This window comes from Embiotoca jacksoni, unplaced genomic scaffold (assembly GCF_022577435.1).
Source record: "Embiotoca jacksoni isolate LCO1_2020_lvr unplaced genomic scaffold, fEmbJac1.0.p SCAF_13, whole genome shotgun sequence".
Lineage (NCBI taxonomy): Eukaryota > Metazoa > Chordata > Actinopteri > Embiotocidae > Embiotoca > Embiotoca jacksoni.
Window position 1 is genome coordinate 6,926,953 of NW_027185263.1, and position 26,882 is coordinate 6,953,834.

A 26,882-nucleotide genomic window follows, 5' to 3' on the forward strand; every position below is an offset into this window, starting at 1 on the left:
TGACCTGTGTGAAGGTCATGAGACGAAGAATAAAGAGTGATGAAGTCCAAGCAGGGGGAAGACTGAGAGTGTTTGGATTGAGAGAAAAACAGGACTTTCACCCGGGAGGCTACTACGGGTTCGGCTCAACGTGACAAAGCAAAAGTCAATGTAGATTTCTTTTAAGAAACCTAAGTGAGTTACTTACATGGTCTGCACTTGGTAAATGGTCTGCACTTAAACAGCGCTTTATCAGATTGGCGGTCTCAAATCACTTTACACTGTTTCCCATTCAACCATTCACCCACCCACGGTGGCAGAGCTGCCATTCAGGGTGCTCACCGGCCGTCAGAAGTTCAGTGTCTTGCCCAAGGACACTTTGGCATGTGGACAGTTGCCTTCTCTAAAGTACCTATGTGACATATGTAACATTACTTATGTAAAAATATTGAATTTCTCCCAAACCATGATCTTTTCCAAACTCTAACCATGTGATTTTTGTGGCTGACCCAAAGGCAGCTTCCTCTTCACGCCTATACACTATCCCAACTGAGGCAGAAGTCCTCACGGGAACAATTTTAGTTGTATGAATATTTTTTGATGTTTATGAGAATTTTGAAAATGCTTTTCTGAATAATAGTTACCCGGGAAACCTATTCCCTTACAAGTTATTTCAACATCACACACACACAAACAAACGCATCATATGGTGGGATATTATTAAAAGAATAGGCCTATATAGGTTTACAACTGTGAATCCTATAAAATAGACAACAACATAAAGTTTCAGTAAGATTCACAGTGAAGCAGGGCACAGGCATCACACAAATTCAACAGATTGTGGTGCTCATCGTGGATTTTCCTCCCTATATGTGTCTACATTTCATTGGACAGCAGATAATCAGGGAGAGTTTGTACAACACAGGCTTGAGCCGTCCATATGCACCAAGGTGACGAACCAGCTGATACCTCCTCCGCCTTGAAAACTCGGGGCAGCCTTCTGCTTTAAGATACCCTCCCCGGACCCGAGAAGTGGCCCAATCGCCCTCCTTTCTCAGTCACCTGATTCATGTACTGCCATTTTAAACACAAGTTTGACTGACAAAAAAAAAAAAAAAAAAAAAAAAAAAAAAAAAAAAAATCGGAATTAGCCTATCGGCAACCTCAACAGAGAAATAGTACACCCTTTTTTTGTAAGAAGATTAAAAGGACTGGCGATAAAAAAAAAATTAAAAAAAATCAAAGCGGCTGAGGTTAGATGCAGCCAGCGCGGGGTGCAGTGTGGACCAGAGAGGTGTTCGCGGTCGGATCTCTGCACAGATTCAGAGGAGAAACCGGGTGAAGAGGAGGAAAAAGTGGGGGGGGAAGGACAATGCTGGTTTATATCGTCTGTGAAAAATGAGTCTTCAGTCATAGGGGATGCCGCATACGTTTGATAATCATCGCCGGTGCTCTTTCGATTATTGACATCGTTATTTCGGATTCAGCCCTCGTACAGACGCACCCCGCCGTCATCTCACCCTTGGCAGCATCTATTTCAGGGATACATTATAGCGCACTGTACATTTTCTGATATTAATACCAGCTTTTTGATACGGGCTGCTCTCGTTATACAGAATTTTTTTTTTTTTTTTCTTCAGATTTTTCTTTTACGCAGGCCAATCATTTCTGCAGCTGGGTCATCCTGTTGCCTTCGACTGAATTTTAAATGCTTCTCTGGATGTGACCGTCTTATGTTTTATTTGGCCGCCGCATGAATTCTCCCACCGGATCCTCGTCGGTGTACGCTGCTGTCCTCCTCCACCTCCTCCTCCTCCTCCTCCGGCCGATTCTCGCAGAGGGCACTACCCTCCTCCCCGCCGCTAAAGACATTTTGATCGTCCTCCCCGGATCCCCCCACCCGGACTCGACCATCACTCCGCCTGCCTCCTCATCCGCCACCACCTCCTCCTCCGTATCATGTCGGGACAGTCTTTGACGGACCGGATCGCCGCCGCGCAGCACAGCATGACCGGGTCTGCCATCAGCAAAGCCGTCTGCAAGGCCACGACGCATGAAGTCAGCGGACCCAAGAAGAAACACCTTGACTGTAGGTTAAGCATACCATCACTGCTAACTGTATAGATAGCCTGCATGCATGCACCAAGCTACCAGCGTCTTTCCTCACAAAAGACAGCTTGTATAAACAGTATCTATTATGCCCCCCCCCCCCCCCCACCCCCCTCCTCTCTCCCCCTTCTCATCCGGCCCGGTTATGTTTGCAGCCTCTTTAATTAGGCACCATTACATTCCCTCAGATTCAAATGTGATTTACGCAGCAAAGCATACACTACAACGTGTCGGACCATTACTGCAAGCACTAAATCTTAATAAATAGCGAGGGGCAAACAGCCAGGTACTATCTGTGCATGTCATTCAGGGGAAATAGGCCACTCTGGTAGAGGCTAATCATATTGCAACCAGCAATATGTAGGCCTATCCATTATTAACGCCACTATCAGCAGCAGCAGCACTATCCCTGGAGACCCTTCAGTACAGAATGTGCGATGTTGTGCAGCATCACCAACATTTTTTTTTCTCTTCATTTCTGTAATCTGCACTTCCAAGTTCACTGTCATGTCCTCTGATGCGTTAATGAATGTACTGCTGTCAGTCCTGAGGTGAGCAGAGAGTCATGCTGTGTGTAGCTCGGCCGGTGGATGTTACAATGAGGCGTTTAAGGCAGAGCAATGCCGGTGTCAGTATACAGTCTTTATTGTCATCATCTCTACATTATGCTAATTACCTATATGTGCAATCTGTGGCAATATGCACACAGGGAGAAAGAGGACCCCCCCCCCCCCCTCACATGCAGATTTCACAAGTGATTATTAGGTGGTCGTTAGGTTAGGTGGCTTTTCCGCCTCACTATAATTACTTGACGTGATCGATAAAAAGCACGGCGGATCAATGGTCTTGCCAGTCAGACTCACAGGCAGTCCCGTCCAGACAGACACACACACACACACACACACACACACACACACACACACACACAGATGGGAAAATAGCAAGATGGCTAATCCAGAGGAAATGTGGATAAATCAGTCCGCAAAAAAAAAAAAAAAAAAAAAAAAAAAAACACAAGGCAAGTGGCCAAACGGCCCGAGAGTCGGTCATCCAGCTACACGCCCAACCAGTCAGCCGGCAAGTTTGGCAGCGGATTCGTCGGTCGTGTCCACAGCAGAGGTGACACTGGGAATTCTGGGCTCCCTCACAATATATGCTACCGGGTGCTTCGATATAATGCATCTAAATAGGGCCGTATTGCTTTGCCCTAAAAGGCCAGTAAAGCAGAAAACACCCAGTGGGGGGGGGGGGGGGGGGGGGGGGGGGGGGGTTCAAAGGTTCAAAAGCAAGTTTTTTTTTAAATGCATTCATAAAAAAGAACCGTTTGTGACTGGTGAATTGCAACGTGAAGTAATTACTGCTGCTTTGATTTCATACTAATCTTATCTTGATGGTGAGGAGCACTAAAAGTTAATTATATAGGTTTACTGTTGTATCCCTTTGTGAGGCAGATGTTTTACATTTTGGGTGGTGCAGGATGGAAACTGGAGGATCTCTGCAGCACAATTGCTGTGATTACCTTTTTATTTTTTATTAAGAGAATCAAGTTAAGTGAGGAGTCCAAATGCTGCAAGTGCTAAAAAATAATCAGATGAAGTGCATCAGGTGTTAGGCACCATTATTGGTATATTATTACAACAAATCCCAGAGTTTCATAAGAACATTGCACCCCTGCAGATGTTTCATGGTGGAAGGTTGTGCACCTTCAGCACCCGCCATGAGTGGGAGCATATCCGAAACTAGTAAATGTCACTTAACTCAAGGCAGAGAGAAAATTTTCTAAAAATAGAACCGGAACATTTACATGACAAATTTCAATCTGCCAAATGGATTATAAAATGGTTTATACCACCACTGTCAAGGACAAAGACGTCCCTCTCAGAATGGGTCACTTCATTTTGTCAAGGTGGTCACGTGAGGCTTTTTTTTTTTTTTCATGAACTGATCCGGCTCTTATTCTGATCATTACTGGAATAAAAAGCCCCCCTCCTCCCCCCAAAAAAATGTTTTTTTTGTTTTTGTTTTTTTTATTAAATGAAGAAAAACTGTGGTTGGCTGAATTCACCCATTGGAAACTCTAAATTGCACTTTTCACTGAATAAGTGTTGAGTCTTTCAGATGCAGCTGTTCTAAAAGACACGGCAAAGCTTTCACAATAAAATACTTTCTATTTCCTGCTAGAGGGCCTCTCTTCTCTATCCAAGGCATTATATGATGTACAACTCTCTCTCCCTCTGTCTGTCCTTTATTGAGTGCATACGGTGCATTTTAATGTTACGGAAGGATGCAGGAAGTGTGTGAGTGTGTGAGATCAGTGGGTCCAATCTCGCGACTGGCTGAAAAGAACGTGAATAACGAATGCAAAGAAAAGGCCAATGAACGCAACTGCTGCTGGAGCTTCTGATGAGTCAGCTGTGTAAGACTACGGCTGAGCTCATGTCTGTGATTTTCGGTTTATGACACCCACGTTCTCTTTGTGCCGCTCACCAATGACCATTATTGCATTTGAGGGTGTTTTCTCATTCAACTTGCCCGGTAAACCCGGTCCTAAAAAGACCCTTGGTTTTTCTTTTTAGTTAATGGACCAGTTAAAAAAAAACAAAAAAAAACCTCAGCAGCAGTGACACCAGCTAATGGAACAACATCAATGTGGGGAAGACTATATAAAGCTGGAGTCAAACTGTAACTTCCAGGTGTTGTAGCAGTAAGGAAACCTCCTTCAAAATAAAAAACAGCACTTCTAACGATGCTAATTTGTGCACTTCAAGTTTGCATCAGTGGGATTCAAAGTTAAACCTTGGAACATATTTATCTGTTTCGATCAGAAAGGCAAAACGTCCCCAGGACAGCAAGTCTGAATCAGTTTACCTAATCGGAGAGCTTTGATAAATACACGTGACATTTCAGTTACCTTTGAAATATACTCAACTTGTTATTGATCCATCCTGAGCAGGCGCAGCATAAAGAAAAGATGAATTGCAGTGCCATTTCTACAAATGCAATGCGAAATAAATCAAATGCAATTATGGTCATTGAAGCTATGGAGAGTGAGCAAACCCAGGTTTCAGATTTTGTTTTCTTGCAGTGTCATGACCTTGTCAGTCTAGTTGGTGAAATCAATGGTGAATGTTGATTATTTAGTACCCATAGCAAATGGTGAGCATGACAGACGCAGTAATGGCATCGTAGAATAGTAATCAGGCCCAAAATAACCTTCTGCCCTCAGTTTTTTTGACTCGGTGTCCCGGCTGTAATAGTGACATGTTGGAGATGTTTTTCAAAAGCAACAAACTGTGCCTCGTGCCTTGCCCTGTCCTTTTTGTTCTGCTGTTGCAACAACAAAACACACAATAGATGATGAAGCTTTGCCTCAAAGTCAGCCTGACAGAACAGTAATGTACATGAACAGATAGCCCCACAGACTTACTCCCACATCTATGTCATTTTCATGACCTTATCTTGCAATTACACACCCTGAATAGTATTCACTTTATCTAAAGCCAAGGTCTTAAAACATGCTGAATAAAATTGTTGTTGCATAAGTCTTTTCATGAGCAGAAATCCCTTCAGTCACTCAGATATTAGTCTCTGCTCTTGTATTCTGTCCTAACTAGCATTACAGATGCCTTCAAATTTAACTTGATAACGCCATGTTGTCAACTATTTGTATGAATTTAGGCACACTGACATCATAAATCTTATTTTTAATTGTGTTATTGATCTATATTATTGGAGCGCATCTTATCAATAATCCAAGTTGGCATTCCTGCAGTCGATACTTCATCACATTCATCTGGCTATCTACACTGTCACGCGTTGATAATTAAAAATCCACGCTGATGTATTAACGCCCAAAGGAATACAGAGGTGAACATGCGTAGTGTGAGAACATCTGACTGAACAACATCTACTATTTAGATGGAAATATGTCAAATAGAAGTTTGTAATTACTCAGCTGAATGCATTTTTTTCTTGGCCACTTGAAAGCAGTATGGACCTCACTTTTAAGTTGATGTTGTGAACTTGTTTGCAAACAGATCTTTGCCATTGACATCTTGATGTAAATAGGCTGTTGCATAACTATCATTCAGTTGGTGTTGATACCTAGTAATTGTCCGATAATGACATGCTTTCAGCTCTGATTTTGGTCTCCACCAGCTCCAAAGGCAAATATGTGCGTTTTTGTGGCTATCCACTCAGTGGCTGCTAGGCATCATGTTTGTATGCTGTGTGCGAGTGGGCCGGTTGCAGAGGGCACTATAAAAGGCCTTTATACACCGGGGTGTAACAGATAAACAACAACAAAAATTCTGCCTCAAAGCTATTCGTACTGGCAGCGATGCAAATTAATGACAGTTGGTCAACAATAAAAAGACTTGAATAGATTTGGGTCAGCTCATTCTTCAGAAAAATTATGGACTCAACATCATCCAGGGATGAATACCTCGTGCCCTTCCTTACTCGACAAAAGAAGAGGAGATTTTGGTAGGTTAATTAAACCTGCTGCGTAAAAATAAACTAAATAAACTCCTCAACTCTCCTGATAGACTACTTGTTTGGCGATGCCACTCCACATGTTGACCTCGAGATCGCTGTCTTTGTAATTTTTGTGCCCTTTGTCATACAAAGAAAACACAAACAACCAACACTGTCAATAGGAATTGTGATTAGACGTCTGTTCCACTTTCACACAATGTGATTGGTTGATGCCTTTTCTCGCAGTGCTAAGGTTAAAAAAATCAAAATAAATTTTAACCTCCGTTTGAAAAAAAAGTCGCTTTTTCGCTGCGTAATATTCCCATTCTGAGTGAAAGTTTCTCGTGACAACAGTTCGAAAAAATAGGAGCCTGCAAATTAATAGCATGAAAAAAACGGCCACATTATGTAAAGACCTTCAGAGCGGTGAGAGTGAACCAATTAAAAATGTAGTAGTGGCGTGCGTACTTATGTCCCAATAAGTGGTTTTGTATTTAGCTATATAACTCAGCAATTTCTGGTCGCAATCTCTGCCCTCTACAAAGTTCTACAGCATTCAGTATGTGATATCAAGACATTGAACATTTTGGGTTTAGAAGAAACGGTGTTCCTTAAAAGCATCTATAAATATTGAATAAACAGCCATCATAGTTTGTTTTTCAAAATACTAGTCTCAAACTTGACATGAAGTGACGCAGACATCATACTGAGGCCAAAAGCCTGTTCCATTTATACTTTCAATGGGATGCAGAATTATGGTTTATGTCATTCTATAAATCATCTGTATTCATTGATCACTGATTGTATATGGATATCTATTCAAAATGTGTTTTGTTTGGGAATCATTTTATGGGTTTACACATTTTTTTTTCTCTGCACTATTCATCTTCCTTTTTCAGATGTTGGAAGTGAACAGACCTTCGACGACTATTTGGCCCTAAAGCAGGGAACCAAATGTCATGACATTAACGCATCAGATCGAGAGTCTGACAGTTTGACCGCGTTCATAATTAATGGCAGGCAAAGCCGGATGAGTCGACGAACTGTAATCAATATTATTACACTTAATATTGACTATGTTGTTCCTGCTGAGGCTTCGCACTCCAAAAAAAAAAAAAAAAAAAAAAAAAAAAAATCATAATAATATATTTTTTTAAATGGACAAGATTGAAGCATTAGCTGCGGTGAGTTGCTGGTGCTTCGCATGCCTTTGACATGCATTAAACATTTAACCACGGTGCCAACTGGGACTCTTTGGTATCCAGCGTTTTAGTGGGTGCGGAAAACATCACAGAGCTCTCAAATAAACACTGATAACCTCTGATCCTGCCAGGGAAACAGACCGAGGATTTGCCTCAGAAACCAAACTGCTTGAAGTTTCGTCTCAGTAACTCAGCGCCCACTAATTCTCTCCCCCTCAGCCTTTGACTACAAGCTCGCCTCCTCTCACTCCCCCGGCGCTTTCACTGACTGCACCAGGACCTTTTTAATTCACTTCCCGTCGTTATGACTGTACGTCGCTTTAGTTGGCGATGTGCGGATTTTTTACCGTCTGTTTCCAAATTGATGAATTTGAAGTTTTAACGTGAGAGATTCTGGTTTCTTTCGCTAGTTTTTCCTTCATCTCCTCTGGTCATATTTGAGATTCTTTCCTTCTGTCTGTTTCTCACTGTGTTCTGATGTTCCTTCACTAAACCTCTCAGATCCTCTTACCAGCTTGGTTTTCAACAGCCTGCTCAGTCTCCATTTTGACACCATTTTTGTGAGCATTTTATTGATATTCTAAACAATGTGAATAATTTATCTGGCAAAAGATCTTTAACTTGCTAATAAATGTCACCGAACAGATTGCACGGGGCGTTTAAACAGTAAGTGCACACTGCAGTCCGTTAATAGGAAGGGTTTTTACTGTAAAAGAGGCCAAGGTCAAGTTAAGAAAACAATCTGTCACTGACGATTTTAACAACCTTTTCTTTACAGTAATTGAACATTTTGGAATCACATTTACAGATTAGCAGACTGTACTGCATTTAACAGGGGATGTACTGTTAGAAGGAGCGTGTTTGTGCCAGTTTACAAGGAGTCAGTAAATCTTTGCGATTAAACAGATGCCATACATACTTCACATTTTGATCTTTAGCCAAATCCTTAAAGAATTTAGGGCATTGTTCCTCCACTCTGTCCCAGTTGTATGTTTACTGCTGAAATCTGAATAATTTATTATCTGTTTTGTGTCATTATTATAATATTAAACATTTATTTTTCTGCCTTTTAAAAGAAAATCCCATTCCTGTGTTAACTTGCCAGTTTTTCATCTAACACACACACACACACACACACACACACACACACACACACACACACACACACACACACACACACACACACACACACACACACACACACAGCCTGGCATTTGTCAGACCTTTGAATCTGACTCACAGCACAAACACTGATCTTTTTTTTTTTTTTTTTTTTTTTTTAAATGAGTCCTACGTTTGCTTTGAACAGCCAATTTAGAATCTACATGTGACACTCAGAGGGTAAACGTCGGAGGTCGTCTTCGTTTTAGTGTATCACCACGAACAAAGATGCTCTTGAAGAAACCTCTGATTATTCATCATCAGTCTATTCATTTGACAGGTGTTTTTTTTTTTTTAACGTGTTCCTTAAGTTAATTGTGCTTGAATGGAATTGACCTTGTTATGTACCTTCCCATCTTCTGGACTGATACGGTATTGACATTTTGTTGCAATTGATATGTAGTACTGCTTGAATTACAGCCACAAAATGGATTTTGTGTTATCGTAACCCCGGTTCTGTACAGTCGCTATCCTTAAACAATCATTTGTTCGTATATTTGGGTGACGTTATTGAGTAAGTCAAAATTAATGCATCAGTCAATATGACTTCAATCATTGCGGTTGTCCTCTCGCTCCGATTCAGAATAACTCAACTTGTTATCTCTCTAAGGACATAAATTAGTATTTTGGCATGTGGCTGCTGCTGTTTTAACAGAGAGGGTCGGAGTTGAAGTACACAGCGGTCAAACATTCAAACCAAACTCCAGTTCTATGATATCTCCGCCACTGGTCATTAGTTTGTTTTTGTCCGTTGCTTGCACAGTTTTCCTCAGACTGTTTCATGCTGTTGTCTGTGTCCTCTAGACCTAATCCACTGCACCAATGAGCTGAACGTCAGCATCCCCCACCTGGCAGACACACTGCTGGAGCGCACGGCCAGCAACAGCTGGATTGTGGTTTTCAAAGCGCTCATCACCACACACCACCTCATGATGTACGGCAACGAGGTGAGCGGAACGCACGGATGCCCGGTGAGGGCCAAAGATGCTTATTTTTCAAATTCATCATGATGACAAGAAAGTAGTTTGGCATCTCGCTTGTTCAATGAGATGCAACATTTATTATGTTTTTCGAGGTGGCAAAGGTGGTTTGCAAATTAAAAGCAAAAGATGTGAAACATTAAAAGCATGTTCAGTCAGGTGTAGCTTTTAAAAGAGCTGCAAGTGTGAGTTGAAGTCAAATATTTCCTCAGTGGGCAGTTTTGATTACTGAAAACTAAAGAAGGCCAAGGAACTACCACAAAAGAATCTAAATAAAAATGTAGAATAGCAGCTATTTTATTCACTAATGTATGAATATTGCTCTTATATTTCTGGGTGTTCTGGGCTATCTTGGACAGGTGTACACAATAATGAAGCTAAACCTACCGCACTGTCTCATTTTACGTTTTGAGAGGGGATATGCATCATGTTGCAATTTGTTATTTCATGAGGCAATTATTTAATTGGGTGAATGGACTGAGAAGATGAAACAAAGAGATTTCCTGTACAATCTAGCACACAATCATAAGAGGGAGACATTGATGTGGACGTTTGCCAATCAGTTAGCTTGAGCAATTGATCTGTCAAAAAAAGCCTGACATTTTACTCACCGGGTTGCAGCAATTTCTCTCCAACTCCCTCGCAGTGAGATTCTTTGAAGCCGCATCTTCCATGTGTCCAACAAGGACTGATGAAGTATCCCGCTGACATTTCAAATGGCCGCTATGACAAATCACCTCGCTCCACTGCTCGCCCTACGAGGGCAACAACCGAAACATCAAACATGTTAAATAATGAGCGTCTCAGACCAGAAAGAGAGGCCGTGCCAACGATTACCGCGGGGATGATGACCCTCTTCGAGCGTGCAAACAACAAAGCTTTTGTGACATGAGAAGTGACATGATGGTTGGATAATTTGTCAGGGTTGCTTAAACCGGCCGGGGGTTCAGCCTGGCTTTTTCCACTGGTTTCACCGGGCTGGGAAAACAGTGAGATTTAAAGGCCGATGGGTTATCTAACAAAGGTTCTCTGTATTGATAGCAGGAGCAGATTGTGGATGGTATGGATGGTGTTATCAGTTAAAATTTCAGTTAATGCCGGTGCAATATCGAACAGAAGTGGCATGGGTCAGCTCTTGTTACTAAAACATTACAGTGTGCTGTCTGACCTGCTCAACTTTGGCAACCAGGAGTCAAACAAAAACATGAAAACATGTTAGCAATAAATATTGATAGGCAATGGAAATTACAATCTACACTAGTTTTGTCAAGTGGCTGCATTGTTTGTATTGGGCACTTGATTTTCTGCATGCATCAGGTTATCGTAAACCCCACCTACATCAAGCCCCGTCATATTGTAGCCTAAATGATGAAGGCTGCTGCTGTACGACACTGAGGCAGTAAGTTAAAGCAAAGTGAGCTTTACTCACATAAAAAGCTTGTTTACAACAAATAAGGCAGGTCAGTGAACACAGAGGATGCCGGCTGGAGCAGAATCCAAAAATATGTAACGTCCAAAAATGTAACAAAATTTAAACATTCAACTTAAAAAAAAAAAAAAGATATACGTATACACAACGAACTGATAAGAAAACAAGACACAGGTGGGTGCAGAAACTGGCGGGAAACTAAACAACAGCAGGACCATAAAGCACACTGAAGGTGGAGGATTCCAAAATTAAACAGGAAGTGATTACACAGAGTCCAAATGGGGTGTGACAGCTTCAGTTTTCTGAGTGCCTATCTCATTAATTTAAAGGAGGAATGTGTCACTGTGGCGTAATCAGTTATAGGATAATGGTAAATACTAGAAATATAGTGCGAGGTATTTTAAATGGAGGAGAGCAAATTGAGAGAGCCGTGAGTGACACAGCAATATCAGCAGGATGAGCATCATCCCCGAGTGCTCTGATCTAAACTGAACACGGATGCAATTTGTTACTAATGAAATCAACTTTACAAAAAGAAGAATCAGTTATTTCAAAAGTTACAAAGTGTCGCTTTAAGCCAGCAAACGCAGCCTCTGTGAAACGTCGACGAAGCGGCAACTTTTATCCTCAAATAAACTCTTCACTAAGTCTGACACACACGCTGCCCATCTGTCAGTGAGGACACGGCTTGATATTGTCAGGCAACAGAAGCAGATAAGTCACTAACTCTTCCCTCTGTTCTTTTTCCTTCAGAGATTGGTGCAGTACCTTGCCTCCAGAAACACGCTCTTCAACCTCAACAACTTTCTAGATAAGGCTGCGCTACAAGGTGATTTAATGCCATTTGGCTGCTTGTAGAGTCAGCAGAGCTGTACGTCTAACAAAATGACTTTATGTCGGACTCTCCCTGGCACTGTAACACTATCAATAAGCCGCTATTCAGAGCCTATTTCAAAGGGCCCAGGATTGAAACAGCTACTGAAAAATGTGCTCTTTGTTTGCTACAAGAAGCTGCCGAATGCTGCTGAAATTGGAAACACACACTCTGTGGCTTTGTAATTAAATGTTCTAAAGGAAAAATGAATAAATAAATCTCAAAGTAGTATCGTGCAAGGGGCCGTTTGACACATCTGGAAATGCAGGTTGGTCACAAAGAAGGTCGTACATTTCATATGAACCGGATTATTACGCTTCTTAACCCGACTTGGAAATAAGCCAATATGAACGGCCTCTAACTGCAGCGCCCCCTCTCTGCCCTCCAGGTTATAACATGTCAACCTTCATCAGACGCTACAGCCGCTACCTGAATGAAAAAGCCATGTCTTACAGACTAGCAGCAGTGGACTTCACCAAGATGAAGAGAGGGTAACATACACATGTACACTGCTGACATACATTATGGGTCATTTGTTAATGGCGGTTGCAAAGCTGTATTTTTAACGTTCTACTTCAAACATATGTGATAGATTTTGTTAAGCGTGTAGGATTTCGGGGGATCTAATGACAGAAATGAAATATAGGAATATATGTGTCATATTTTTTTTAGTTTTTTACAAAAGTTACACAGTCTGGCTTTGAAATGTGTTTTCTTGTTTCTGTATTATTTCTTGTGTCTTTAGCTTCTTAAAGGACATAGAGTAAACACCTTCATCTCCAGGCTTAATCCTGTCTGCGTGTGTTGCTCCTGTGTGTGTGTTGTTGTGTGTTTTTAGGGCCGACGGTGTAATGCGCACCATGACCACAGAGAAGCTGATTAAGACTCTGCCCATCATTCAGAACCAGCTGGATGCACTGCTGGATTTCCAGGTAAACATCTGACTTAAAAGCACAGAAGCTTTCACATAAGAGATTGCAGCAGTTTTGTTTTGATCCAATCTCTCGTTTTTTTTTCAGCCGAACTCCAACGAGCTGACCAACGGCGTGATCAACACAGCTTTCATGTTGCTGTTTAAAGACTCCATACGGTTGTTTGCTGCTTACAACGAGGGCGTCATCAACATGTTGGGTAAATCAAACGCACATCACAGCAGATCCAGAGTTCATCTCTGGCCTTGTTGAGACTGCCAGCCTGAATCCATTTTTTTTTTGTCATATCTAACATCCATCTGGATGATTTTTGAAAGTGTGGACAGCAAAAAAAAAAAAAGAAAATTAAATCTGATTTTTGAAAATCAGATCCAAATCACATTTGTAGGTGGTTTGAAATGTGATTGCGATCGAATTTCTACACATGCCTCTCTGTCCTGGCAGTCTGATGGCTCAGATTGGATTTCTTGCATCACTCACAGTGCGGCACATAATGACGACATTATTTTCAGAGTAAACATTCTGAGCAGAATCTATGCCACCACTGGCCGAGCGCTATCAGAGATGGTTTCTGATGGCGCCATGGAGGACGGCGAGAACAACAGTCCCTGGACAGAAGCTGAAATAAATTGTCTGCTGGCACTTTGCTTCCACGTTGGAAACCCGTATCACCAGCGTAGCTACGCGCACGTTCTTACCACAGCAACCCATGCACACAGGTTGGTGCTGTCTGGACACACCAGATCCAACCTGCTCACTTGCAAATAACAGTGCGGATACTCTGTCTCACAAGATCTAATTTGAGAAACAAATCTGAAGTGCCTGCAGTCTGAACAAAGCCTCTATGTAGTCAATTGTTTATGTAGAAATCTTCCCCTGATGTCGAGATCACACAACTGTGACTCCATTCAGCTCCACTTCATCCTTCTTTAGAGAAAAATCAATCTTTCCTGCTACTGTCTCTTAAAGTCCAATTAAAGACTGTAATGATCACCTTCTTTTCTTCCATTAATTATTAAATTAGTGAGGTGTGAGAGGCAGAGAATAGACCATTAGACTCCTTACTGTGTTCATTTAACGATTACCTAACCCAACTATGGTTAAATTGTAACTTGGACTCTTAAGTATTTATTGATGGCAAACAAGCTAACCTGCTTTTACCTCCTTTACAACGATGTAACAGAGACCCTGGGTTGATTCTGGTTCTTTCATACACAGAGAAATACTTTGACATGAAGAAGAACCAGTGCAAAGAGGCTCTGGAGATCTACAAGACCTTCCTCAACAGGATGACCAAACTGTCCGAGTTTCTCAAAGTGGCAGAGGTAACGTCCGTTTGTCCCGCCGGCCCTCCGAGGAGGAAGCACAGCGTTAATCGCCCAAGTAGAGACGATGGGAATATATCTGTCTGGAGGAAATCTCAACGGCCTCCTCTCCTCTGGTTTCACATAAATATATGAAATGCTGTCTTGTCATTTTCTCCTGTCCTGACCTAACCTGCGGAGAGAATCCACTTCCACCTGTTGAGATTTGCTCCAGACTTCTGTTACCCCGGGGATCTGATTTACGGTCAATATTTTCATACCTCAACTGACCGCAGATCAGCGTCCGGGAGCTCTTTCTTCTTAATCTTTCGAGTCTCTTTTTGCATCTAGATTTTCTCCTGTCTCTGTCCTTCTCTTGCCCCGACCTGGGGAGGGGTTTACTCCAAGACAGTTATTAATGGCTGAGTCTTTAGCCTATCAGAGAGCCACTCATGTACAAGCTTCCAGTTGAGGGACCCCTCGCGTGCTGCCTGTTCACATGCCTGCACTGCATGCCCAAGCAAGCTCTTTTTTCTATCACTATCTCTGTCTCCTATTGCTCCTGTTTAATTTCCTCCCTTTTCTTAAAAAGCTATCTCTTTCTTCATAATGGCTGTTATCCAGTTAACAGTTGCAGTCCTCGCTAGGCTTCACAGCGAATATAAACATTTTTATCCCCCTGTAGACTGCGCGCCATCTTCAAAGGCTTTCTCACTGCTTGGTTTCGTTCCCATTTGGAAGAAGGTTTGGGGTGCAGCCGCTTGATCCAAAGATAAAAAGAAAAAAAAAAAAAAAAAAAGAAAAGCAGACTAACGTTGACTTTAAGGACCCATTCATTTTACCTGTCTAACAAAATGTGTGTTTGTCTGTTTGTGTGTCATCTGTGTCCCTCCCTTCTCTTTCTGTTCAAAGTCAACATTAGTTGAGTGTCTTCCTTTTGGATGTTTCTTACCTCGCAGTCACGTGACCTGTTGTTTGCCCTCTCTGCCCTGCCTGTTCAATCAGTCGCTGTGCTCAGCATTCATTTCCAATCAGTCTCCAGATCTCAGTGTGTGTGTGTGTGTGTGTGTGTGTGTGTGTGTGTGTGTGTGTGTGTATTTATAAATGTGTGTACATATACTGTGTATACTGTATATAGGTGTTTGTATGCGTGTGCATGCACCCTCCTCCCCTCCTCCTCCGTTGTCTTTTATTTGTTTTCCTTTCCAGCCACTGCATGAAGTAATGAATGCTTGGGTTTGATTCTTCTTTCTCCCTCCTCCTCCTCCTCTTCCTCTTCCTCCTTCACACACCTCTTCCCTTTTTTTTTATACTCTGTGGTCTGTTGGGTTTTTTGGTTTGTTTCCTTGTTTTTATTATTACATTTGGTTTATTTTTTATTTTGCCTCCCTCCTCCCTCCCTTACCCCTCCCTCCTTTTTTGTGACACAGCGAGTTGGGATAGATCAGGGCGACAGCCCCGATCTCACACAGGTCAGTCTACATCTCATCTCAATCAGTCAATCAACCAGTCAGTCAACCAGTATATAAATCCGTCAAGTCAGTCCCATAATGCTTCACTCTAAACGCTCCCGTTCCCTACTCACCCTACAGACCTGCCCACACTGCAGCTGTCCCGTCCTCCTCCTCTCTTCTTCACTCTCCTGAACTTCTTCGCTTTGTCTTCTTTACAGTATGAACAGAGTCTAGAATAGAGAGGAAACAATCAATGAAAACCTGCAAATAGCCTTGAAGCAAAACATTTAAATACAATTTTTAAGCATTATGTTTTTCTTATCTGAATTATTGCAGAACTACAGAGGACCCGAAGGGTCACAGTGAGAGTCCTTTTGAGGATGACTTTTGCATTACCTCACAATGACGTTCCCGCTGACCCACAGAGAAAAGCTGAGCTGTATTATAATATAGTTTGTATTATGCAGTAGACCGACACTTGTTTTGACTTCAATAAGAGTTGGCGCACCCTCAGCTGTGGATGCTGATGCACAAGTCTACATCACTGCGTTTAGAAAGAAAACGAGAAGAGCAGGTTCACCAGCTCTCTCACTGACTGCTGCTGAGACAGACTGTGGCCCTGATTGCGACCACAGACTTGGGATGACACAGCTGTCACTGTGGCTATAGCTTTAGTCAGATTTTTACTTTGGTTGTTACAATTTTGGCTGTGACACATTGGGTTTTAATGGCTGTGAAACTGACTACATGCAGCGGTTGTCTGTGTGCAGGGATGGTTTTGAAGTGACTGTTCTCCTGAACTCCTGTGTTGGTGACACATCCGTCATAGGAGCACGGCAGGTTCAAGTAGTAACACCTGGACACATCCTTAGCAGCCTATTGAACCGCAGGAGCAGCTGAAGTCTAAAAAAATAACCAGACATCCAGCCACAGCTTCACCCGTCACAGCCAGGCAGAGCAGCTGCAGCAGGATACTGTCAGAGGTTGGCTTTTTAAAGTGAATAATGAGCACTAAATGCAGCCTGTTCCCCTAACTGGCAGTGTATTATAACCATAGACCGTGTATGAAAACGGACCTCTTCGATACTTAAGCCAATGCTGACGTGCCATGAAGTGCAATACCACTCAGGGCCGTTAGGGGCTGACTCCAAATAACCTAATTCCAATAGATTCCCATTCAAAAGGCATCAACTTTGAACTTATATATTTTTTTCACGTGCTTATGCTGTCGTTCGCTAAATTCACTCCTTTTGATCAATGCCCTGGTGGTTCTTTTGAATATAATTCTATAATTATTTTGATATTTGGCTTCAAAGAGAGGTATGTTTGGGGGCGTGTCTGCTTTGATCGACATACTTGGCATGCAGTCAGGTTGCCGGTGTAGTTGGGCTTGGCGTAGTGTCCTCGGGTCACGTCAGGGTGGGTTGCCTCATGATTAGAACTGGACTGGACCAACACACCAGCTGTTCATGTGGATCAGAAGGAATAAGAACATATTGTGAAGTAACACAGAAATAGTCTCCAAAAGAAATTACCACTGTGACCTTTTGGGGCTCTGTACTAAACAAATTTGACTCAAAGGTGCTTTTTTAAAGCAGCATTTAAACAGTAATACAAGTTTTTAGCTTCTTTTTGCAGAATCATTTCAGATGTCCATGACTGGGGCTTAGTATCTGTCTGAATTCATCCAGCAGTCTTTCTGGCATTTCCCCAGTGTAAATAACAAGGCTTGTCTGGTGATTTACAGGCTTCTCATACAAATAAGTCAACACAACTTTTATGAAATAGGGTTTTGCCCACATAAGCAGTGTTCAAATCATTTTTCTGAAAAGATGATGTCCCTTTGCATTAGCTGTGGGGAGAGCAGCGAATGGTCTTTATCAAATAGGTTTCTGCAAATATGACTTGGGTAGGTGTACATAATGCCATCATAGGTACTGCATATCATGCTAAAGGCCTTGAACGCAGCTTATCCTTTTCAGTGGATGCATAATTGGATGTTTAAAACGCGACAACTTAAGTGACAAACTGAAAAGGGCTGACTTTAAAAAAAACAAAAACATGTTTGTAGTGCTTATGAAGACCTTATATGCCCTTATTCAACAACATAGTGACCCATGCCTTTACTGAGCTCTAGATATGTGTCTGTTTTACTTTTAAACTTTTAGTATATTCTAGATTTCTCTGAAGAAGGATATCCAGAATTCGCATTTTACTCTCTTTCCCCCTTAAAATAAGTATATGAGAAATCTTTTCTTTGCCTGTTGTGTTTGCACTGTGTTCTCTGGCGCTGAAATGTAAGGCTCTGGGTGAAAACTGCGGTATCACATGTGGTCAAAATGAACTCATCCATTATTTTTGTTTTCCAATAAAGAGTGCTGGCCAGCTGCTCGATGTGTATACCTAGTATTTCCACCAGATGTTTACATTTGACTGAGTTAACTTCCTGGGCTTCCAGTGGGATACAGTATTGGTTGCTCGGGTCCTTTGACTACTTGCTTCGTAATCTCCAAACTAAATCAAATCAATTACACATTAATGTGACCTAAAGTGGAATCCATGGGTTAACTCGTAATTTTTTTGGACTGTGATTTTTCTTTACGTGTATGCGTGTGTAAGTGTGTGCGTTTACAAGAGCGTTTGTGCGCTGCTGGCCTCTGCATGGGCTCGTTAGATGGCTCAGAGACGTGTTTGTTGTGTTTCTACTCTGGAGCCCTGCAGCGACGATGCTCTGCTCTGTCCTGACCTGTCAGTCCCGCTGTGGACTCGCTTGCATGATCCAAGGCTAATGTGTGCATGCTGGTCAACCAAACCTGATGAAACCAAATGCAAAAAAAAAAAAAAAAAAACAGAACGAAGTGCTGTCATAGAGTACGTAGTCAATCAGAGGATGATGTCTTAATTTTGCTGCTGCTTTGTATGTGAGTGTGTGAGATAAAAATGAGCGGTGAGGAGAGGGGGTGAAAGACAGCTATGTGCCCCACTTTGTCTACTTGGCTGTGGTTCTAATGTTATCCCTTCAACCCCACCCCGTTTACCCCTCCACCCTGCCCCTCCCCTCCCTCTCAGGCTCCCAGCTCTCTCCTGGAGGCTCTGGAGCAGCATCTAGCCTCTCTGGAGGGCAGGAAGCTCAAGGACCTCTCCGCCGCCAGCAGGTGGGATCAAATCACAACGCAGCCACTTAATAATACCTTAAAACTATTACTGCTACTTCTGCTGTTCCTCTTGTTATTACTGTCAATACAACAACTATTCCTATAGTACTACAAGTACCCTTGTGTACTTTTGATCTCCTACTGGTGCTAGTGCAATTACAAACTAAACAATAAACAACAAGACTAAGGTCCATTAAAGTACAGCTGAGGCGGATGGGAATGTCAGCAGTTTTGAACAAATTGAGTTTTTGACACTAGAAGAAAAGTGTTAATCCTGAAGGAGACATAAAAGTCTACCAAGTTTCACTACCAGTCAGATCTGCCCCAACGTCTGGTCCCCATGGATATATGTACCAAAGTAAGTTTTTGGAGTTCACCAAAGACTGCCATCTCTAGAGCAGCACTGTAAGCGTGGCTAAAACTAATCGCATCAACTCTGCTGGCTTGTCAAATGGGACTACCGCCACAGATGACTGTTTCTACTGCTTGGATTACTACAGCTGTTACCACTGGTTGAATTTTTTTTTGGCCAGGGTGGGAGGGTTGGTTTGGGGATGTCAGTGACAATCGTTTAGTCCCCAATTGAGAAATATCTCAAAAGTGCTGTATAAGTGTTATAGAATGGATTGGAATGAAATTTGGTGCTGGTGATTTTGTCATCATCAGACCTTTCCTCTTGTCAAGGTTTCAGTTTGTCCAATGCATTCTTCATTCAGTTTGGCTTTCTTAATAACAAGCCTCACAAAGCTGTTATTGCCTTGTTAGATTGATGATGTAATGTTAAGGTTACAAAGCACGATAAAGTGCAAGTCAGTAAAAAAGAGAAAAGACAAACAACAGAAAGCAATAAAGTGACTGCAGGCTTTGCATTTCTGTGTGTCTCACCTCAAAGATCCAGCACCTTGTCCAGTGCAGTGTCGTCTCTCTCCAGCACGGGGATCTCTCTCAGCCGCATGGACGACAAGACGGAGGACAACCGACAGCAGCAACACAAGGCGAGGCATTAGGAGAGCTCTTTTAGTACATCCATGCACATACTATGGAAAAGATTAGACAGATAATACTAACAGCACTGCACTGAATTAAACCACAAAATCCACTGTTTTTTGCTTTTACGTTAGAAAAAAGGTCACAGAAATCAGTGTAACAGTGTAACCATCTGTATGTCAAGTCTTTTTGTCCTCCGCACTGTTGTTAAAGTTGAATAGACGAGTGCATTCACTCTGCAGTACGGTGAAATACACAGTCTGCCTCTGGCTGCGGGCCCACAGTGTACAGAGCTGCACAGAGAATAGAGATGAACTCAGAGTCTAAACACTGCTCCTCTGCAGTGGATTTAATACCAATAAGGAAGCATCCAGGACAGTCCAGTTGTTGTTTTTTTAAGAAGCACAAGGAATATTTTAAAGAAAACGTTAACACTGGAGGTATATAAAGTAAAATAAGATCAACTATCCTCTGCTCAGGAGGACGGTCATAAGGTGATCGACATTCAGACGCCCAATGTTTCACCCAGCGCCCAGTCAGTGGGCAGTGCCAACAGCAGCGGAGGGGCCACGGATCTCTTCTCCAACTCACCCATCGTACCCGTCAGCAACCAGTGAGTCTAACATCTGAGTCACAGGCAACGTAAACGCTGAGGAAAAATGCCCTCTGAGTTTCTTGCAGAAAGAGTAAAGAGTTTGCCCAGCTTTATCTGCAGTGCTGCAGTTTCATTATAAAATACTGGCCTTCAGTTTGTTATTTCATTTAATCTCTTCACACTTTAACGAAAAACCTTTTACTTGGCTGCCATCATAAATTAGATTTTTGCAGTAAAATGAGACAAAACTGTGTTTTCTTCCCTGTTTTTCTTCCTGCAGTGTGCCAAACCTGACCAGTGAGCTGTTCACCCTGCAGCCTAACTTCACCCCCATCCAGACCACACACACTGTGCCCAACAATAACAATGCCTGGGGAGGTAGGACTGCACACACAACCAAACACACCCACACACACACACACACACACACACACACACACACACACACACACGCACACACACACACACACACACACACACACACACACACACGTATAATCATGCAAACATACAACCAAGCGTGCAAATAAATTCCCACTCGCAGCCCCCCACCACTCCCCCCCCCACCACACACACACACACACACACACACACACACACACACACACACACACACACACACACACACTCTGGGAGCTGGATACAGTGTGACAGTGATGGCCAGTTGGTTCATGCTTTTGACTCATTTCCCCTCTTCTCTCCTTTCAACGTTTCCATGGTTACCTTTGGACGTCAGGTGACCTGCTAAAGCCGTCCCCACCCACTCATATTCACAGTCCTGGAGCCCCATTGCACTCTGGGAAAATGCTTCCCAATGATTTGGACTCTTCATTAGCCAACCTCGTTGGCAGTGAGTATACAGTCTGTTTTTTTTTCCTCCCAAATATTCAGTCATCACTTCCATTTTGTTCTTCTCTTGCTGTGTCGCTGCCTTTCAACTGATGTCATGTTTATTATTTCTTTTCTCAGACCTGCAGTTTGGGGGGATGCCAGCTAAAAAGTGAGTGGGTCTGACATCAAAGACTGAGCCACAAGCGAATGACTCTGCTGTACATCTATCGCTGACTGGTCTCTCTTGTGAATCATGAGCTCTGTATGTGTGTGTATGTGTTCGCATCAGGCCGGAGCTCCAGTGGAGTCAGCTGGTAGAGAAGAAGCCCACGGGAGGAAGTGGCTGGCAGACGAAGACCATGTGCACCAGCAGCAACTGGACTCACACTACCCATCCCATGGCACCTGCACCCATGCCCGTCCCTCAGATGGTAAATTAAAGCTTGATTCACTTTCAAGTGTCCGTAGCATTTCATGCTTTTGTCACCAATGCTGTGTCTCAATTTGCATACCTCCTTTAGTACACTTACATGTTAGTGCAGTAACCTGTGTTGGGCGTCAAATTCGACGGGGTAGTGTTGTCTCAAATCAAAACTAACTGAGGGAGCCGTCAATCAAGCGCATCCAAACCTTGTGTGGAAGAGCTCTAACCAGGCAGCATGATATAACAAAGCACGTGTGGTTCCCCTCAACCCCGCTCTGAATAGCTCCACCCGTCTTCAAGTTGACAACGAGAGGTCTAATCGTGCGTTCAGGCAGGGGGGTTAAGGAAGTTTGGCATTTGGCAACATCCCACTTCCAAGTAGGGAGCGTTCACAAACAGGCAACATGGCAGTCCCCAGAAAATCTGTTATATATCTGATGTCAGAACACAGCAAAGTGACAAACAACCTCGTCATCGTCCATATAAATCAACACAGAGACCTCGGGAGGTCAATATTATTTGTACACTACATTTCTACATTAACATTTAACACAGCCAGCAAACTAGGTAGGCTAGGCTAAGTAAGTAAAGCTATTTCCGCAGCTACATTTCATTGTTTCATCACAGCACTGCCATGTCAAGTGACGTCAAACCTACTTCTCGAAGCTCACAAAAACCTCCCAAACAAACCTTCCTACTGGGATATTCATTGTTCTACGTGTATTTAGGCGGATTTTCCTACTTGGACGTCGGAACTTTCCCACCTCCCAGTGGCTCATGAACGCACCATGAATCGACAGAGTTACTGAGAACACCTGTGTCGTTGTTTAAGGCTCAGCTGTTCTAAATAAGATTCCCTACTAGGAGCAATGTGGTCCTCAGTGTTTGAACCTTTTAGGTATTGCTACCTTTTAGTTTCTGGCTGTGTGTTTTGTCGAAAAGATAATTGATGAACCGACGTTTGAGCTCATCTCGAAGCCAGCTGAAAGCTGTGTACGCACTTTTCATCTGTGTTAGTATAGTCATGATTTTATAAATATAAGAAAACTTTAACTGACTCTTCAGTTAAATGTAACATCAGGAGAAAGATTTAGCTTCCTTTGCAGTTAATGCCATTACATGATGCTGTAAAGTACACACCAGTAGCATCCTGATAGGAATAACATTAAAAACAAAAACAAATCCCCCTGACATTAAGGTCTTGTCAGTGAAGTACTACTCTGGCAGAAATCCCCTGAAGAAGTATTATATTATACAGTAACTTGCTGCCATCCATCATTCTGTCCGTGCAGTCAGGTTCTCCTAATCTCTTAATTCGCCCTGAAATTAATCAAACACACCTTTTGGCTAACTGTAACTTAACTTCTGTATTCGGGGCTTTTGAAGGAGCTCCCAAAGTATCTATGCCCTTTTGTGCGCCACTCTAATTATTCGCACGTCTCTGCCGTTCAATCTGGTTTCATCTTTTTAATTTTGCACTGATTGACCTCTTAACTCAAACTGCTCATTTTGTCAGCAAATGGTTTGGAAAGCCGGCGGCTCGACTTGAATAGAAAGTAGAAGTGATTTTAACATTAGGGCTGCACAAAGGTCTGGTTGATCTTCTCTTTATTCGAAGAAAAAGAAGTAGCATGGCTTTAATTGAACTCTTCTTTTCTCTCTTTTCTTTAACTCTCCACAGAATGGGATGATCTATACTGGCTATGTAAGTTTCTTTAACTCACCTTCCCTTCATCCTGACATCCTCAAAGTGATTTGCTTTTTTTTTTTTTTAACATCTGTACCTGTGACACTTTATCATCAGGCTGTTTGTAGTGCTGATGCTACATGAATTATCAGAGGAGAGGGGAATTCTTGTGCTTATTGTGGCGCCTAGGCATTTATCCCTCGTGGTTATTACGGGCTTTGTCGCACCTCTTTTTGTTGTTCGGGATTAGATATCTTGCCAGAGGCAAACAAATGCAAATGTTGAAGAAAGTAAAAAAAAAACAACATTTCCTTTGGGTACATCTTTGAAAGGTCAGACATGAGGTTGACAGCTTCATGATTCCTTTTTAATTGACTTTTAGGCCGATATTAGAAAGTGGTGTATTGTGCTCCTCCCTGTTTTTCCCGTACAGGCTCCAGCACCAGTGGCTTTTCCTATGACGACACCCCAAGTGCCTGTGTATGGAATGGTAAAGAACGACTTCCTGTCTCGTCTCACTCCTACGTTCAGAAATCTTTCATTCTTGCTCCGAATACTAAATGATTTGTCTCCATCCACATTGCCCCGTGCAAACCTCCGCCTGCACTCACCTGTGCTCCGACCAGCTCCCTCCTCAGATGAGTCATCAAATGGGGGGTGTTGCCATGATGCCCCCGCAGCCTGTCATGTACAACCAGCCTGTCCTGAGACCCACCAATCCTTTTGGACCCATGCCAGGAACACAGGTAAAACACACACACACACACACACACACACACACATAGAGACATATTAGTGCATTATGCCACACAGCGTAGTTAAAGGAACAGTTGTGGGATATACTGGTATGTCTGGAAGGCTATACCCAACAGCTGGTTAGCTTAGCTCCGCATAAAGACTAGAAATAGAGGGAAATAGCAAGGCTTGCTCTGCTAACAAGTCAAGAAATAGTTTGGCCCATAACGCCTCTGTAATTCCACAATTTAGCATCTCCGGGTGTTGCTTTGTCAAAGGACTAAACAAAACAGGATATAACATAGTTTCCACTCTTAATGCTAACCTAGACATTTAAGCACATTTCCACAATGTCCAACTCTCTCGTGTCGGTGGGACCTAATACTTTACTTTTGAATGCAAACATGAAGGGTTCGCACAATAAAAAAAAAACCTTTAAGCTATCGCAAAGGAAATTTAAGTTTATACCCCAATAAATTGAAACGTGTTTGGTGGGCAATAAAGACGGCGTGAACAGGAAACGATCCAAACTGCGACTTGACTGTTTATCGTGCAGCTCTTGCTTTTATGTTACGTATGCGAGCTTTAGGGGACGAAGAAGCGATAGTTATCACCAGCGGGCAGGAGTTATGGAACACGCCACACTTACTGAAACAGAAATCGACAGAAGGGTGGCAGGGTGGAGTTCTTTAAATTATTTCACCATAAAGTAAATGGGATGCACTGCACATCCTAAACTGAAGTCAGAACAGCAGAACGACAAACAAAGGGGGGGGGGGGGAGTATTCCTTTGGCACAAATATTGAATCTATGCCTCATATCTGCAAGTCTCCTGGAATAATTGATGCACTCATTCATAGCTATTTTTCAAGGATTGATTAGTTGTGTAGCAGCAGCGGATCCATAAAGAGGCAGGATGAATCATGTTGTCAGATCATTTTTAAATTGACCAGGAAGTGTGAAAAACATGTTTTTCACAGCAAGTAACGATCAGCTCTCAGAGTCTCCGGAGTACAAACAATCAAGTATGTTTTGAGCGATTACTCAAAACATAACCGAGTAATATAATTGCTTACTGAACACTCGTGCCCCTGAGAAGCTGTTTTCCTGGCACTGCGGCAGGTAATATTCTTGTCAATAGATGCCTGAACACTTGATGAGGTGTTTTGTTGAGCTAAATTACTCTCAATTCTTCCCCCCGTCCTCTGCAGATGCACTTCATGTAGGGAGGATGTTGTAACCATGGCAGCAAAGCTGAAGGCGAGAGGGAAGAGATGGAGAGAAAGAGTCGACGGGCGAACACAAATCCAGAACCAAATCCAGTGCGGGAGAGAAGAGGGCAGAAAGGAAAAGGGAGGGGAGAGGAAGACGGAGAGAGGACCAGAGGATGGATAAAAAGATGAAATGCTGATGTCAGTTTCCATGTCACCTGACCCTCTAATCTCCTCTCCTCTCTCCACGTGGCTACTGATCTCTCCGTCTTTGAATCTATAGTGCCGGGGAACCAGAAGCTCAGCATCAATCCCACTCATCCTCTTGTTAGTTTTGCCGGTTCAGATGGCAATTACGACCTGTGATGACGCTACGAAGACTGACAGCTCTATGGAAGTGCAGAAGCTCTATTGCCACTTCCCGACCCCCCTCATCCCGATAATTTCTTGTACAAAGGCTTACCCACGTCCCTCTCCATCCCACAACTGAAACAAACTCGGAGGACACACGTCTCTTTCTCTGATTGGATCGTTTGCTGGCACTTTACTCAATGTGAACTTTGCCAAGGGTGTATTTGTGTGTAGGTGATTTTAGCATCTTGTTCAGATTGGGTCCCGGTTGCGTGTCATCCATCACCTGATGTCAGAAGTTATTGATTTGAATGTGTGTGTGTGTGTGTGTGTGTGTGTGTGTGTGTGTGTGTATGTGTGTGTGTGTGTGTGCGCGCGCGCGTGTCCCTTTTTTCTACATTTCAGCGTGCTGCATCGACATAAACGTTTGAGTCCTTTTATGAGCTCCATTTGTTCTTGATTGCCAACTTCACATCAAGAATCCGGCGTAAAGCGATGATTTGTGAGCACGCCTGTGTGCTCGTGGACGGACGTAGCTGTGTAGGGTATGCACTGTGTGTGTGTGTGTGTGTGTTTCTCTTCTGGTACCTGATGTCATTACTGTGTTGCCAGGTACCAATGTGTTATTGCACTGGAACTAACTGATGAAAGCACTGAGCCAGACCCAGGCATATCGCATTTGGATGTAAACAAACCTCTCACACTAACTTTGCTACTTGGGGACGTGCTGTACACACCGTGCATCTTCGTTCCCTTTTTTTTGTTTTGTTTGTTTGTTTGTTTTTTTGGTTCCTCCTTTACTGCTGTGCAATATCATGCAACCTCATTACTGTCTTTTTCCATTCATTTGTAGCCCATTTAGAAGCTTTTTCTGCTGTAGTGATGTACTTCTTTGTGTGTCCACACCAGGTTTCTGTACACAACGCTGTTTGTTTTCGTTGGTTTTATATAACCCGTTCTGTTACACCTGCTCTAAAAGGAGTGAAAAATGCACTGAGAGCCAGAC

At 42.7% G+C, this 26,882-nt stretch overlaps 1 protein-coding gene across 2 annotated transcripts; it reads left to right on the top strand.

Annotated features, from left to right (window-relative positions):
• The first annotated feature begins 1,137 nt into the window (after positions 1–1,137).
• On the top strand, positions 1,138–25,652 carry LOC138196232 (phosphatidylinositol-binding clathrin assembly protein-like). 2 transcript variants are annotated; one of them, XM_069146075.1, is made up of 19 exons: positions 1,138–2,068; positions 9,732–9,874; positions 12,090–12,165; positions 12,599–12,701; positions 13,049–13,142; positions 13,230–13,341; positions 14,361–14,467; positions 15,877–15,918; positions 18,970–19,055; positions 19,948–20,050; positions 20,522–20,655; positions 20,918–21,015; positions 21,374–21,487; positions 21,607–21,637; positions 21,758–21,899; positions 23,574–23,597; positions 24,013–24,069; positions 24,206–24,325; positions 25,526–25,652. In XM_069146075.1, exons 1-19 carry the CDS (start codon positions 1,939–1,941, stop codon positions 25,538–25,540), a joined length of 1,731 nt encoding a protein of 576 aa, XP_069002176.1. In that variant the 5' UTR covers positions 1,138–1,938; the 3' UTR covers positions 25,541–25,652. The 2 variants fall into 2 exon arrangements, with proteins under 2 accessions (XP_069002176.1, XP_069002177.1); XM_069146076.1 differs by lacking the exon at positions 15,877–15,918 and having other exon boundaries at positions 1,139–2,068.
• Positions 25,653–26,882: the final 1,230 nt, after the last annotated feature.

Coding starts and splice junctions, on each gene's coding strand:
- LOC138196232 (XM_069146075.1), top strand. CDS start 1,939: ATGTCGGGACAGTCTTTGACGGACCGGATCGCCGCCGCGCAGCACAGC. Junction 12,166..12,598: donor AGATAAGGCTGCGCTACAAG/GTGATTTAATGC, acceptor TCTGCCCTCCAG/GTTATAACATGTCAACCTTC. Junction 21,488..21,606: donor ATTAGCCAACCTCGTTGGCA/GTGAGTATACAG, acceptor TTCTTTTCTCAG/ACCTGCAGTTTGGGGGGATG.